Here is a 15,598-nt window from a genome sequence, read left to right on the forward strand (position 1 = left end):
GCATTCTGCATATCTGAGAGGTAATTCTCATCAACGGTCAGCAGAAAGGACGTTGCATTATTTCTGAGTAGTAAATGAAGTTTTGGAAAGTCGTCAAGGATTCTAAGCCAAACAGTAGGCTGCCAAGTAGGAGAGCTAGGGACTCACTCCATTGCTTCCCCTAGCAACACATGGTCCATGTATGAACTCTACTGACTTCCTATGTAGTATGAGTTGTAATAATGGCCAATGTGGACTCTCTTTCATCACATTAGAGTTAAAACCTAAATCCATGAATCTTTCCGTCTTTATTCATTTCTTCTCCGCCCCCACTCTTCCCTGCACACCTCTCCAAAACGGGGATGATATTCTCCACAGAACTTTCTTCCCCAAGTACGCGCAGGCCGTGTCTCCCCCCCGCTCCATCCCACTCTCATTTCACCTGTCCAGTTCATCCCTTTTAGAGACTGAGGGGGTACCTACCCCTGTGGAAAAGGGCAAAAAGAACTTACATTCGGCTCCCCACCCCCAACCTCAGCCCCCTGCTGGGCTGAAGGGCAGATGAGTATCTCTTGACAGTCTTGAAAAGGTTAGAGATCAATCAATAGTCTGTGAATATGAAGGCCCCATTGAAGGCTGTCCCTGTTGGGGAGATGGATGCATCCTGCTGTTGATTCTGAAGGTCATGAAACATTTAAAGTACGCAACCAACTCCCCTTATTCTGAATTCCAAGCTCATCGAGCAGCCTCCTCATTAACAGGATTCCTTTATAGGTCTGCCTACAGGGAGAAAATGGCTAGTCATGCTGACATGAGCATTCCAGCCTCAAAGACATTTTTGGTCCTCATTGTAAATGATTACATTGGCAGAAAGGAAGCCATTTCAGTCTCCCTGCCCTTCTTGGAGGCTTCTATGGCAGCAGGTGCCCACTCTTATCTTTTAAAAATATTGATGAGTTTAGCAATATGTTTGCTTGTAAATGTCTACAACCCAAAGGTTGGGGAAGCAGAACTGTGCCCCCTTTTAAAAATTCATTCACCCATTAATTGCCAGTTTGGAAAGCACTTACTTAATGGGGTTTAGGGCCTCCTGGGCTAGGAACTTCAAAGAACAAATAAAGCTCAGCCCCCAAGTATGGAGATTTTTGGCAAATGTGATCAGCTTTTCCTAGTTTCTTACCTCTTTGATTATGTTTAAATTAGTTCTTGAGTTTGAACATATTGTGATATCAACCTCTTCCTGAGCAGAGAGGTCACTGGTTTTCAAATTCAATTTGTTTATGTATTTCCTTCCTAGGCTCTGGGAATGACGTCATCCCAGGACCGAGCAGTGGTAAAAAAAAAACTGAAGGAAATGAAGGTATCTCTAGAGAAGGCTCGGAAGGCCCAAGAGAAAATGGAAAAACAAAGAGAAAAGCTGAGGAGGAAGGAACAAGAACAAATACAGAGGAAGTCTAAAAAGAATGAAAAGATGACAGCTGCCACAGAGGGCGCTGGTGAGCAGTAACACACACCCTCTCTCAGACAAGTCTCCCCTCTTCCTGCCCCACTCTTCTCCGGAGGATTAAGGAACTGATGGCAGGGGTGATGTGCGCTAGGCAGATGGGGGAAACCATGTGTTGCATAACTGCATTTTCTGCAATAATCGAATACTATTTTAATTTTTGCCTACTGAAATAATCCCAAGCCTCCTTTGGTTTCTTGCCAAACCAAGGATCTCATTTGTGAAAGATGCAAAATAGCTGTGTTTCTCTCTCTCTTACTATGCTCTTGTGTTGTGTTGGGTGGGTTGCGTTGCTTGGGAAATGGATGTCACCCTGCCCAACAAAAGCGTGAAACACCCCAGGTATTGTTAATGGAGGGCCGTGACTTCTCAGTCTGGGAATCCTGAAACTGGGCAATAGCACATATCTGCATGGCCGACAGCACCACTCTGCCATGAGATCTGGGCTCCAGAATCTACCCCAGCATGTGGGAAAGTTTCCCCCTCATTTTTGTGTCTGGACAGTGAGACAACCCCACTGTAGAAACATGGGTGCTCTGTAACATGATTACGTACTGTGGCCAAAGGCAAGCAAACTCTTCTGTTTGCGGGGCATCAGAAAGAGAGAAGAGAATTATAGTTATTTGTTAACCCCAGAAGGAAGCAAAAAGCCTTAAGAATGTGGATGTGGGTATTACCTTGGGGTTCTGAGAGTAACATTTATCCTCCAGATTTAGCCGAACAAAGAAAAAAATCAGACATTAGCACAGCCATGGGATATTGGGATCCATTGTTTACTTTGCTACTGCTGCATGTTCAGTACTTCGGCAACACTGACACACATAACGTAGTTCCTTTTTCCCCCAACAAATTGAACAGGAAATTGATTTTTAAGGAAACCAACATTTTCAGGTTTCCTCTCGTGGGGAACATTCTGGCTAGTCTTCGGCCTGACTGTGACACAATCAGGAACTTGTCACATATTTTCTACTTAAGATTTCCCAAGTGGGCTCAGTTAGTGTTTTAACAAATGTACTTTTAAGAAAAATAGAAATACCAGTTAGAGAAAATTTAGATTTGAGTAACGTTCAACCAGAGAAGCTATTTTATTGAGCACACGGAATGTTCCCGTAAAGGAGAGCTGACAGTTACATTTTAGAGATGTTTCGAATGGTTTTTCTGAGCCATTCTCTTTCACTCTTTAGAGATTTCCACTTTACGGTTCAAGTTTGTTTAAGAGAGTACACAGGATACAGTCTACCAGTGGAGACAGTTAATACTTATTTTAAACCCACTATTAAGGATTTCAGTATTTCATCAAATTAATTCAAGTGTAGGAGATTAGGACAGAAGGAGGCGAAAATAAATTTATCTGGAGAGATTTCAAATGATTGGTTGTTGTTTGTTGTTTTGCTTTTTATGCTTGTGTTTCTGGTTGTCTTTCCTACGTTGGCTGTAAAAACAAGGTCATCCACTTTCCAAGGGACGAGTTTCAAAATAAGAGTTGAGGCCAGATAAATTCTTGGACTTGTATTTTACTTCCTTTACTACATGGTGGGGGTAATGGTGGGGGTGGGGGCGGGGGGAATGGGACCTCTGTCCATATCTTTCACTAGAAATGTTGTATACACAGAGCTTGAGGGAAGGCTTTTGAAGGTTACAGGTCATATATAATGTAAAAGGGCTCTTGCCCATATAGCACCATCTTGTATTTTGAATATTGTGATTTTTTTTTTTTGCTTGCTTGAATATCTGAAATCTGGAATTGGCCGAACTAGAGATTTACAATGCTGTTCTTTCCCTAAGGCCTGTTTCCTTTTCAGTGACAGAGTATTGTCTGTTATACTTCAGTCCTTTTGTCGCTGGTACAGATCATTCAGTACTCAGAAACATTGACACAAGTTAATACTGTGTTTTACAATTATCAGAGTCACTGTGTATGTTTTTCTGACTATCTTCATTTGGAGTATGATAATGAAACTGCCATACTGGATACTCTATTAATATGTGAGATGTGTGGTGCTTTGCTCTTTATTAATATCACGAGAAACAAGGAACCACCACTATTCATGAGCTACAAAATTCAGCAGATCTTGTCTAATACTAAAAGACTACATTAGTCAAAATCTGGGAATACTAGTGCTTGCTATTGTAAATTTTGGCCATTTTTGCTTATCTTTGGGGGAGAAAAGGTGATCTGGATCACACTGGAAGTTTTTCTCTGTATTCATTTTAAGAGTGGAAATAGAGGAGGATTATTTTAAGTTATGTTTATATTTTGGTGTTATTTGAAAATGGATGTACATACTGGAAATGTCTGTAAGTCTCAGTCTGCACATAATTTATTGCATTTTCTTAAATGTCTTAAAAGTATTGTTCTTGAACTTTATTTGTACACTTCCAATGTTTAGGTCAGTGATCAACTGAAAATATTATAAATCAAATTCTTATTCCTCAAATCACTTAGTTTGTATTGTAACTATTTTGGTTTGTTAAGTTATGGTAATTTTAGGTCTTAGCGAGTTACTTTAATATTATTACTACTTAAAACTGCTGAAACCGTAAAAGGCACTCGATTTGACTGTCCGACAAAGGACAGAGTGTAAACTGATTGATCAAAGAGTGTGAAAACAAAGTGCAGGACCTCAGATCTTATGAACATTTGGTTTTCGTATTATTTCTTCTCTTGACTCTAGTGCATGATGCCTGACCGGGGTTCCAGTGTCTTCGACAATTCCTACTTTAATGCTAGTGCTCTTCAGCGTCCATACAGTTTAACACAGAATTGTTGCTTCATGATCCTTAAAGACTTTGCAGTTTTTTATTTATCAGCAAATGAACAAAAAGGGAGTATCTGGTTACTATGAATTATATTTCCTAAATGACAGCTCAGTATGACCTTAACAATAGCCACATTGTTTTGGGGTATAGGTAATGCTTTGGGGGTTAGGGAATGCGTGGTGAGGCCAAGCCGTAGACAGGGAGCATTGTATGGGCTGAATGTCTAGGCAGAGTTTTCCATTAAAGGACTTCAGTTATTATAACAGATTATTCAAGACCACCTCTCTTAAAGTAACTCACAGTTTATGTACTAGTTTTCTCATTCTTTTCTTTTTTTTTTTCTGCCTGAATCGGAAGTGTACTTCAGAGTGATACATTAGGGCAGAAACTGAACTTTGCTCCTTCTGATACACTGATGAAGTCCGCCATTAATTTCATGACAATAAACCTATCGTTCTAGGCTAGCTTTCTTAGCTGGGGGTGACCTGGATTTCTGGCCCTCAACATCAAAGAAGCATCTTTAACCCAGAGACAGACAGACAGTTCGTGATTGCAGTATTACAGTGCTCATTCCAAACTTAGCTTTTTAAGGGGCCTGAAATGGGAATAACCTACTTTGTGTTTCTTTGTTGTTGTTGGGAACAAAGTGGCAAGAGGACAGGAGAGGAACCAAATTAACCCTTGCTGCTGCTTTTCATCCTCTAGTCCTCTCTAGCCCGAAATCTTAAGCTCTCCCAGGCCCAAGCTACCATCATGGGTTGTTGGATATAGCCCCTCAATTAGCCCTTATGGTTTTGGCTAAAGACAAAGAATTCTCGACTAGGTTTTTTTGTGTAATAGGATTAACATGTGCTTTAAAATTATATTTTTAAAAAGTAAATAAAATACTGCATTTATATGGATATTCAGACTCAATTATAAATATTAAAGGTTCTATAGACCAGGCTTCAAGAGAAGAAACCCAGTGTTTGAAGATTCTAAAGAGCGATGTCCCAACAATTCTGGAACAAGTGTTTATAATCTGGATATGTGGTAGCCCCTCATTACATTGGCCTATTCAAGAATTACCAAATTCCATCTGAGCTGTTAAAGTTACTGTCCTAGCAGGGCCCTGGTGAGGGGCATTTCACTCTGGTGGACAGCAGGCACTACGGTTCAAGTCACCTGGTTAATGGTAAGTCCTCAGTGCTTTCTGAATGAAAGGTGAAATGGAAAAGAAAAGCCCAGGCTTTTTAAAAAATATCTTTTCAAATTTACCTTTGATCAAGGATCTACCTGTACACTCTTCTGAAGCTAAGCATTTAAGGAGAAAGTCCAGAAATAAAATGTCCATATTTTCCACTAGAATTGTTTTTTTTTTATTATGATAACGGGGGTGGGGAGTAAATTCTCAAAAGAAAACAGTATTGTAAGAAATATGAATGTGCTTCAGTGACTCATTCCCGGAAAAGAGCCTGGGTATATAGACAGATTTTTTAAAAAACTATATTTGTCTTAGGTATTTAAAGTCTCAGGAAGTTTAGTTTTGGCTCAAAACACTGGGGAAAAAATAATACTGGACAGTGCACTAGTAGTATTTGAATAACTTATAGTAGCAACAGAATAGATCCATCCAACCAGGAAGTCAGAGGGCAAGGGAAAAGCTTACAGAATCAATTTCTCCCTGGAAATAAAAGCATCAAGTTCCAACTTATGGTAAACAGAGGGTCTTTAAGTGCTTGTGCGTGAGTGTCTGTGTGGATGTGTTGAGGGAATGGTTGTTACTTGAAGGCTCGCCTAGTTGAGTGGCCTGTGACCTGCTTCCACATCTACAGAGTGGGGAAGGAAAGAAATTGTGATGATTTCCGATCCTTGGCCCTGCCCCAACCCCAAAACTGCTAGAGATTCAAGAATGAATGAGAGGTAAAAAAATAAGAGAACCAGAGGCAACTTGTCAATAATGTGCATGCTGTGTGTGGAGATGTACAGAACTACATATGTGTGAATATATTTCCACCTTACACGCATACATATATACATACATATGCGCACACGCACACACACACACACACACACACTGCAATCACATGGCATAAAATATATGTACATTGTATAAGGAACTTGGTAATGTCAGTTAGGACTCCAAGCAGTAATCATAGCCTTATCGCCACTTTGTGTGTGTGTATACATGGAATGGCTCATAAGATTTTAAGAGATTTTTTTAATGTAAGTATTTCTACTAAATGCACTTATCCTTCTACATGTTTATATATTTTGGTAAAATTGATTTACTAGATACTTGGTATTTTAGTAAGATAAAGTTTCCTCAAATGTTTAGTTAATGCTTTGTTGTCAAGATTGCACATTGCTGAGTTGAACCTCAGAAACGTAGGCAGCTTTGGGCATTTTCAACTGCAGACCGCAGTCTCTTGGCTAAAAATTATACCTGTGTTCTTGTGCATTCGCTCATGCTTTTCGATGATGTACTTGGTAGCTATGATGCTTAAGCCACTAACTACTGGCTCTCTGATGGCAGTGTTGCCATCACACGGTCATTTCTTTACTTTTTTTTGTGGAGCGATGGCATGGTTAGGTCATTGCCAAATATCACGCAAGTGGATATGAGCGTGCGTATGTTGTTGGAAGGTGTGCCCTTCTCTTTCTTTCAGCTGCTTTATCCACATACCCAGGTTTTCTGCTAAGGATGTAACCGTTCATCCATGAAAGAACAATTGGCCAAAAATAGTTAAATTACCTTGACAAGTGGGAATTAACAGGCACTCCAACTAGATGACACCTACCAACAACATCAGGTTTAGTTAGTGCTTTGCAAAACCCCTTAAGTATATGTGTGTATATGTTTTCCTTAATATTATTTGTGGTTATCACAATCATTGCTTTTGTATTTTTAATGGTGTCGCAGTTAAGCCACTTGTACATCTGCTACATATCACTAACAAAACCAGCCAGCTGAAAAGAGAAACAAGAGAGAATGAATTCTATTCCATTTTAAGAAATTGATTTATTTTAATCTTTCTTTATATATCACTAAAGGAAAAGAGTTGTTTGAAAATCATTTTGCGTCCGATAAGTATGGATAGCATGCTATCTGAAACTTTTAATTTGTACATTTTGGTGTCTGATCATTTGCATGGAAGAGACAATATAGTGCCACGTCTGAATTGTTCTCTTGTGCTTGGTTAATATGTACTTCTCTAGATTGTTCCGTTTCAAACGACATTTCTTACTCTTTGGTTTTCAGAGGCGTTCAAAGCAAACTATCACAATGGTCCTCTGTTTTCTGACCAATCTAAAAATACCTGTGATTACATTTAATTTGTCAGTGTAAATAAATCTCTTGCCAATGAGTATTATTGTTGTCAGACAACGAATGCAATAAAAAGAGAAATACGGATATCTGTCAGAGTAATTCTTTTTTTCTCTTCCATTTTCACCTTCAACTAAAACAAGCCTTGACTGGGTAAACCTGTATTAACTGTCAAAATATATCTATCAATCAAGAGCAAAAGTGCACGTTTTCCATGGAAATGAAACTAAAAATAAGTTTGAGCCCCAGAACAGTGTAAATTGGCAGCTAGAATTACATTTGAAAGCGTAGTTCTGGAACTGGGCATAAAGTGAAAGATGCTGCACTAGAAGCTTCCTCGGCCAGCTTCTGGTTCCCGCCACGGCTGCACCAGCGCCCTTTCTGACACCTGTCAGCCAGGAGAGGTCTATGACAAGTGCATTAAACGGCTGGCCTCACACAGCATGGGGCAAGCTCAGAGTCAGGCCATCCCACAGGACGGGGTTCTTTGCTGCGATGTTACTTCGAAAACCTTAAAAGTTCTGAAGATTTGAACATAGCAAATGAGGGACATTAATTTCTCTCTCTTTCTCTCGTACACACACGAACCATAATTGATCTGTGACTAAACCTTTGGCAGTGCAAAAAAATAAGTGAATTTTAGGCCGGCTTTCTCTTCCTCAGGGTCTGCTATAAAATTCCTCACTGAGGGGAGGCATGTGTCCCTTTTTGGCTGAGCCTGAGTGTATGCTGTGTCACACGGGATAGCCTTCTTCTTTTTTAGGGGGTAGGTTGGGGACAGAATTTGCTTATTCTGTCAAGAACAAGAGAGAACAGAGTATGGTTACTTCACTGATGATATCAAACAACTCTTTTTAAAAGAAGCGTGGGCTTTTTCAGCATACGTACAACGGCCATTGATAGTTTCAAAAAGAGTATTTCAGGAAATCCAGCTTTGAGGGCTGTAAACAGCATCACTGAATAATTGAGCACTCGTAGGTCACATGATCTTACGCTCACTGAAATCGTGACTAAAATAACTCTAATCCGATATGAGGAAAGTGTTCTCCAAGCCAAACAAAATGTTCCCGTGTATGACTCTAAGTTAACATGTTGGCACTTCTCAATTTTTCAGCCAGCCGTTTTTCCCAAACTACCAGACCGTCATCGTGGCAAGTGCCCTAGAACTTTGTTTGTAATGTGACTGCTGTAGCATCCCAGGGAAATCATCCATCCTGTCAAAGGAGATAGATAAATGAAGCTAGGTAACCTTTCCATCCCAGCTTTTACAAGAAAATGACAAAGTCATCTTTTCTTCTGAGTCATGTCCCTCAGAAGATAGGCCAAGGCTGTTGATTTTTTTACTATCGTTATTATTTTTTTTTTTACCTTTCTATTGTTTTCTTCTTAGCCTCCACTGCAAGTTACAATAGGAAGAAAGAGATAAAAAAAAAAAAAACTACCAACCGCCACCACCACTTCTAACAACAATCTCGTCTTTGGGGGGCATTTGGCTTTACCCAAATCGATTATGGGCTTCATTCTGTATCCACTCATGGATGCAAACAAACTTCTTCTTTTCACTGGGTCAAAGAAACTAAAATGTCCAATTGATGCTGAGATAACAGACACTCGTGTGACAATACTCCCAAGAATAAGATGCTCCTTCATGTCATTGCTAAGGGAGAATTGAATAAATCAAAGGAAAAGGAGAAATAGGGTCACTCAGGTTTATATTTACTGAGAAGGTCATCTACAGTAGGGGCAATGGAAGTCAGACTGGGCCAGTATGTCCGATGGCTTTGCAGAGGAAGTTTGCGTGCAGCTGAGGGAAACTGGTGCACATCTAGTTTTCCAGCAGGTGAACCGGAGCCCCTTGAGTGAGGACTAGAGTTAATGATGATACATGAGATCATCCTGCTCCTGTATTCTCTGAACAAGACTCAGCGAGGCAGCGATAAGCTCATGTGCTCTCAGGGAACACATGCTTCAGGGAGAGTGCATTTGGATCCCATATCATTAAATTATTTAAGACCTGACCACTGACACAGCAATTTTAGCCATTTTATTGAAAAGGACTTTTTTATTGGTCAGTGAGGTTTTCAAATATTGCTAGACTGATTTGCTATCATACCCTCCAAAAAGCCTTCTGCATTGATTCTGTTCCCAGCTGACCAGCGCTTTCCTCCTTCCAGATGTCTGAGTTTGGGGTCAGTGGTCACTGTTCAGATGAGATGGCTGTGGCCCCTGAGATGGGGGCAGCAGCTGAAATGGGCTCACAGTATCCACGGCATGGGTGCAAACCGACCCTCTAGAGCTCACAATACAGAGCTTTCTGGAACACGGTGCCGATCAGCAGTTTCCCTTTGTACACAGAGGCAACAGTACTTCCTTGCAAAACTGTACCGTTTTCTGCATAAACACGGGTAACTTTGGGTTCTTCTGTTAAAATGTTCTGGATTCGGATCACCTATCAAAGAAATAACAGTAGCTTAATATTTCTTTTTAAGTCACTCAAAACTAACTTTAAATAAGGGTCATGTCTTCACATGAAGAAGCCTGCAGGTAAATCATATTTTGTTGCCAAATTACCCTTTATATAAGACATCAGTTTCCCCACTGGCAAAACGACAGATTTTAATCAGGCGACTTTGAACAGAGAGGTACATAGGACTACCTAGCCTAGGCAAGAAACAGAAGTGAGTAAGTAGCACAGTCTGGGTGTGAGACATTAGGGAGTATTAGGGACTATGGCAAATGAGGAGGGAGGCTGTTAGTAACGGATTACTGCCATGCTAGAATTCGGGCCAGTTTTTTGTGTTTTCAGAAAAGCTAGGAATTTGGTTTTTAAATTCTGGCAATTAAACAAAAACCATATCTCTGTACCATACACATCTGCTCCTCTGAACTAAAGTTTCCGACTCCAAATGTATAAGATTTTATAAGTTCAGTTTCCTTCATTTATTGAGCAGAAATATGATTGTGTTGATCACAACAGTGTGGTAGCATGCTAAGCTGACCACACGTAATAGCCAATATGTGACCACTTTGGCCAATAAAACAGCGATTTCATATAATTCACACTGTGTAAAGAGCACCCTGTGAGGCAGGGGCCCAGGGTCACGTTTTGGATCTTCTACTTACTATTTGTTCCTCATTTGTAGAACGAGGTGTGTGGGACGAGATTAAGTTTCTTTTCAACTCCAACTTCGTATTATTCTTAAGACTTTAGGATAAAATACAATGACTAGAAGAAAGAATACCTACATACAAAAACACCAAATGTGGCGGACTAGGATGGCCAGTGCCTATATATAAAGGGTTCAAGGGAGCAGTAAAAAGGACCTCTTTAAAACAGCAGGCCCCAAGGACAGACATGTTAGTTACTAGGAAATAGGTGATGATGCATCTTGGCTTAGGTAAGCCTCTTTTTAATAAAACTAAATCATCCTTCTGTGGGGCAGTGCATTGGTTAATGGATTGTTATTACTTTTTGCTAATTCTTACCAAATCCATCATTAGAAAGGGAGTATTTTTTCCAGAGCTGCAAACCAAGTCCATGCTGTAGCAAGTGACCGAAGTTCACCAAATGAGCTAACAAGCAAGAACAAATTAGAATCTAACATTCTGCTCCGTTCTGAACGGTGAACACACCACAGCATACATGTCAGTTCTGTTAAACATACCATATAGCAATCCTAATGGCTAAGAGGTAGCAAAAGGCACAAAGGACTGCCATTAAACACAATCACAATTGTCCTGTAAGCCTGGAGATAAAGGGTATGAAGGGCCGTAAAGTAACTGGAAACAAACATTTGGTTTTGGGCTTTTTTTAAATCTAAGAAACATGGGATTAAAAAAAAGTTTTTTTTGGTGGGTGGGAATGAGAACAACTCTTACAACTAGGCTTTAAAAAGAATACATAGCAATAAACTATTCCAAAAGTTATATTGGTTATTTGATGTAAATAACAAGTATAATTAATACATACTGAAAAACTCAAAATAGATAACTCTAGATGAGTCATAGTAAACGCCTATGGCAAAGTGAGTTTCAGATTCTTGTTTGCACTGCCAAAATAGTCCACTGAATAAAGACCATGAACATGAATGGGGTCTTTGGGCACCATAACTAAGATGGAAGGAAAGGTCTTTTAAACCGAAATAATTCCAGCAAGTGACTGATTTTTTTCCCATTCCACAGGGATGGTTTAGAGAGGATGGCCATTTGCACATTAGGGCTGGTGCATTGTATACTGACAATAGAAAGAGGGGGTTGGAAGGGAGGGCAGGTAACAAAGAAATGATTAGACCATAGCAAGAAGGTACGTTAGATTTTTTTTTAACTATTGTGAATACTCAAATTGGAGAAACTCACTATTGATGAACTCCAGTCCAGTGCTGGCTACCCTAATCCAGCCCTCCACTCTGCTCAGACTTGTACAAAAGCCTACTGTGAAGGCTCCCCCTGCTCTCTAGCTCTGAGTCAGGATCGACCAAGGAGTAGCAGCATGGTAATGGGAGGACTGAGAGCGAGCTGGCGTACTTGTTCCAGGCTTCCTCCTTGTAGGGACCCTCCTCTGCGTCCCCCAACTGGGGGGCCTCTCCACACACAGCTCTTCTCTTATTCTGGCTTCTGGTAACCATTTCCTCCTCTCTTGCTAGCCCTGGGGTGATGCATTATCTTCTGTTCGTTTCCCTATGTGCGCCCACACCTTTGTATAGCGTGCCCTTATTAAATCCCCTCAAATTACCCCATTTAAATGTACCATCTGTCTCCTGCCTAGACTCTAACTAAAATGCCTCCCAAAGTCAAACTCCTTTTTATATCTCATCATTTGGATCATCTATCCATGTCCCTCCTTATATTTGCACATATAATTGAGATTTATGTTTTCAAGCGAGAAACAGCGGGGAATAGGTTGCTGATCAGATTCATTTTTCAAACTAACCTCTGATGCGGGAGGATTCTCCGGGTCATAGAAGAAGATTCTCATGCCATTAGGATGGCATCCAACCCAAAGGTCCCCTGTCACAGGATCCACGGATATGTTATCCACGAGTGTGTTAAAGTTCAGGGACTTCCAGATTAAAACCAAGGAGAGAAGGAAGGACAGAAAGTGAAAAAAAATTGAGAGGTGATGGAACAATATTTCAGGGAAAGCCATCGTCTTGTACTCTGTCACCACACTGTTGGTTCCAGGACACAATTCTTCCCCATTTCAGTACAGCTCAGGGAATTCCTCTAGCTTTCCATCTATGCTAGCATTTAATCAGTTTCCAGGACAGATGAGGGAAGGGGAAGATGCAGAAAGCCAAGAAGGATTGTTAGAAGTCAGATGAAATCATTGGGACTAACATCTGTGCATGAACCTAAAACTGAAAGGAAGAAAAAGTTTTAAGTGCAGCCTAAAACGGCATGTGCAAATGATATTTTTACAAGCATTCAGAAAACAACCAGGAAATGTAGATTCATTTTTGAGGAGCACGTCGATGAAATGTAGGCTCTTCTTTAATGGCTAATCATAGGCTGTGCAGCCAGAGGAGAAATGATCACCCAGGGTCTAATTTTTGCCTTGGAGTTGGGAAAAAGTTTCTTCTTTAGTTTCCTGATGTTATTCAACTCCCTGCTCTTCTGCTGTTTATTTTCTAAATATAAGTTGCGAGCATGTGATGACTGCACAGATTGCTGTCGAGGCTTTGTACCAGGATCATAAATAATACCAATGATTCTTAATTCCACCATTCATCATCTTGGCTGCCTTCTACTGGGGAGAAATCACATCTATTTGTTTACCTCTAACTCTCAGTTGGAGAAGTAATATCTACTGTGTACCTCAAGCAGAGGCCAGCATACCTCAGCGCCCAGAGACCGTGTAATAACTGGTGGTGACTCACTGCAAAGGCCAGAGTGTGGGCAGGCGGTTAGGGCAAACCAGCGCTGCCCTGCCCCGTGCTTCCTCCTCAAAATGACAGCTATCCCCACATGCCCATGAAGGGACTGGAGGGCTCCAGCGTCACAGCAGAGTCTCCATGCAGAGCCATCATTCATTTCTACCCTGGAGGCAAGCAAGGTCGGCCAAAGGAGGCGGCCAAGCAAACATCCTCTGGCCAAAATCAGCCCTGGGCCTTCTCTGCCCCCCACCGCCAAACCCCCATCTATCACAGTGTCAGACATTCTATGCTGATACAGTCATTTCGTTAGATGAGGAAAATGTTGGTCTCAGGGCTCTGCTATTATCTTTGGGAGGGGTAACTGCCGAACTGGTGAATTCCATGGCAGTCGAAAGCCTACAGAGATGTAAACTGGCGGTGAGAGAAGAGAAGGACACCAAAGCCTGGGGGCCCCGTTCATTTGACACACGGTTACTGAGCTCCCTCCGTGTGCTCTACAAGAAGCTCAGCTCCTGGAGCATGCGTCAGGAAGTGGCAGGCCTGGCTCCTGCCAAGGGGGGGCTGACGCTCCAGCAGGGAGACCCTTTGGGGCCCAGCAATGAACTCTTGCCTTGCAAATCTGTAATTCCTAGCTAGACTAACTCACTACAGTGCACACAATGTACACATTTCATGCTTCCACAAAGCCAAGTGGAAAATTTGACATTCCTTGATAAAGGAAACTTAATAAATTATTCTCATTGGGAAAAACTGTGTTCTCTGTTAACATCCCAATTTTTAGAGAACTGGAATGCATCAAAGTGGGACCCATTCATCGGCTGTGTCTTGAAATCTTTTTTTTCCTTTCTGTGCAGGAGGAGATAATTCCTTTTTTTTTTTTTTAAAGTAGGCTCCAGGCCCAGCATGGAGCCCAACATGGGGCTTGAACTCACTACCCTGAGATCAAGACCTGAGCTGAGATTAAGAGTCACACTCTTAACTGACTAAGCCATCCAAGCGCCCTGAGATTATTTTTATTGTGGTAAAATATGCATAACATGAAATTTGTCATTTTAACCATTTTAAAGGGTACAACTCAGTGGCATTAGTGCCCTCACAATGCTGTGCAACCATTACCCCTATCCATTTCCAGAAACCTCTATCATCCCAGACAGAAACTCTGTACCCGATAGTGCCCTATTCCCCCCTCTACCATCCCCTGATAACCTCTATTCCACTTTCTGTCTATGAATTGGTCTATTCTAGGAACCTCATAAAAGTGAAATCACACAATACTTGTCCTTTTGTGTCAGGCTTACTTCGCTTAGCATAAGGTCTTCAAAGTTCATCCATGTTGGAACACATATTAGTACTCTTTTTTAAGGCTGAATAATATTCCATTGTATGTCTATCCCACATTTTGACAGGACATAGACCACCCACAGCTCATCACGAATTTTAAGATCAGTCTCCTTTCATTTATCAAATTTCTTGACACTCCAGGTATTAATTAATTACCCACTGTAAATTAATATGATCCTTCAAAAGAAAGAATAACATTACAGTCACAGGGGGAGCCTCAACTGAATTGTAATGTCAGGAGGTAGGCATTACCTATTGCCAAAAGTGGGTGTCAACCCTGAAATACGTCCTTTGCAGGACGAGCGCCTTTATCATTCTGTGTTGAATATATATACTAGATAGGGCTCTAGTCTTATAACAGTCTTTAACTTTCAATTTATAGAAGTACCTACTGTTATAACCACAAGCTGTTTTTATTCCCTCGGCCAGTATGAGTGTATGAAATTCCACTTTACATCAGTTAATACCAAATGGGCTATGCCAATGATTTTTAATGTCTAACATGATGCTCCATTTGATAAAGCTTTGAGGTAATTTACTCAGAGCAAAGCCTGTCATGACAGTACCTTGGATGTACTGACAGGAACAGTTCCACAAAGCATGGTGACAATGCTTTATGCCATGGGCGGTTATGGCAAGAGACAAATGTCTTTTTTGTAAGGGACAAGGGACTACTTCTTTAATGCTCCACTTTGCTGTTACTTTCTCTTTCCTCTCCTTTGTGTTTTTACCTCTTTTCACCCAAAACTTCAGACCAGATCATAATTGGTAGGGGAAGAAGATAAACCCCTGAAGTGTACCAGCCCTATCATATTAATTGAACAAATATTTGTT

The 15,598-nt window shown here is 40.8% G+C and overlaps 2 protein-coding genes across 16 annotated transcripts in view; one reads left to right on the forward strand and one right to left on the reverse strand.

The window, feature by feature from the left end:
• Positions 1 to 7,639, forward strand: part of PPP1R9A (protein phosphatase 1 regulatory subunit 9A) — a 324,540-nt gene extending 316,901 nt beyond the window's left edge. For all 14 annotated transcript variants that reach the window (XM_053897845.1, XM_019443360.2, XM_053897838.1 and 11 more), the window contains one exon: positions 1,277 to 7,639. In XM_053897845.1, the coding sequence (XP_053753820.1) occupies positions 1,277 to 1,486 (210 nt within the window). In that variant the 3' untranslated portion in view covers positions 1,487 to 7,639. The remainder of the gene's footprint in view (positions 1 to 1,276) is intronic.
• A 1,606-nt stretch (positions 7,640 to 9,245) lies between these two features.
• Positions 9,246 to 15,598, reverse strand: part of PON1 (paraoxonase 1) — a 35,714-nt gene continuing 29,361 nt past the window's right edge. Inside the window, exons 8-9 of one of the 2 annotated variants that reach the window (XM_019443374.2) lie at positions 12,481 to 12,609; positions 9,246 to 9,999 (exon numbers count right to left, since the gene is read on the reverse strand). In XM_019443374.2, the coding sequence (XP_019298919.1) occupies positions 9,841 to 9,999; positions 12,481 to 12,609 (288 nt within the window). In that variant the 3' untranslated portion in view covers positions 9,246 to 9,840. The remainder of the gene's footprint in view (positions 10,000 to 12,480; positions 12,610 to 15,598) is intronic. The other variant, XM_019443375.2, reaches the window with a different exon arrangement.

The sequence above is a fragment of the Panthera pardus genome, unplaced genomic scaffold (assembly GCF_024362965.1).
Source record: "Panthera pardus isolate Hobbes unplaced genomic scaffold, ASM2436296v1 HiC_scaffold_8, whole genome shotgun sequence".
Lineage (NCBI taxonomy): Eukaryota > Metazoa > Chordata > Mammalia > Carnivora > Felidae > Panthera > Panthera pardus.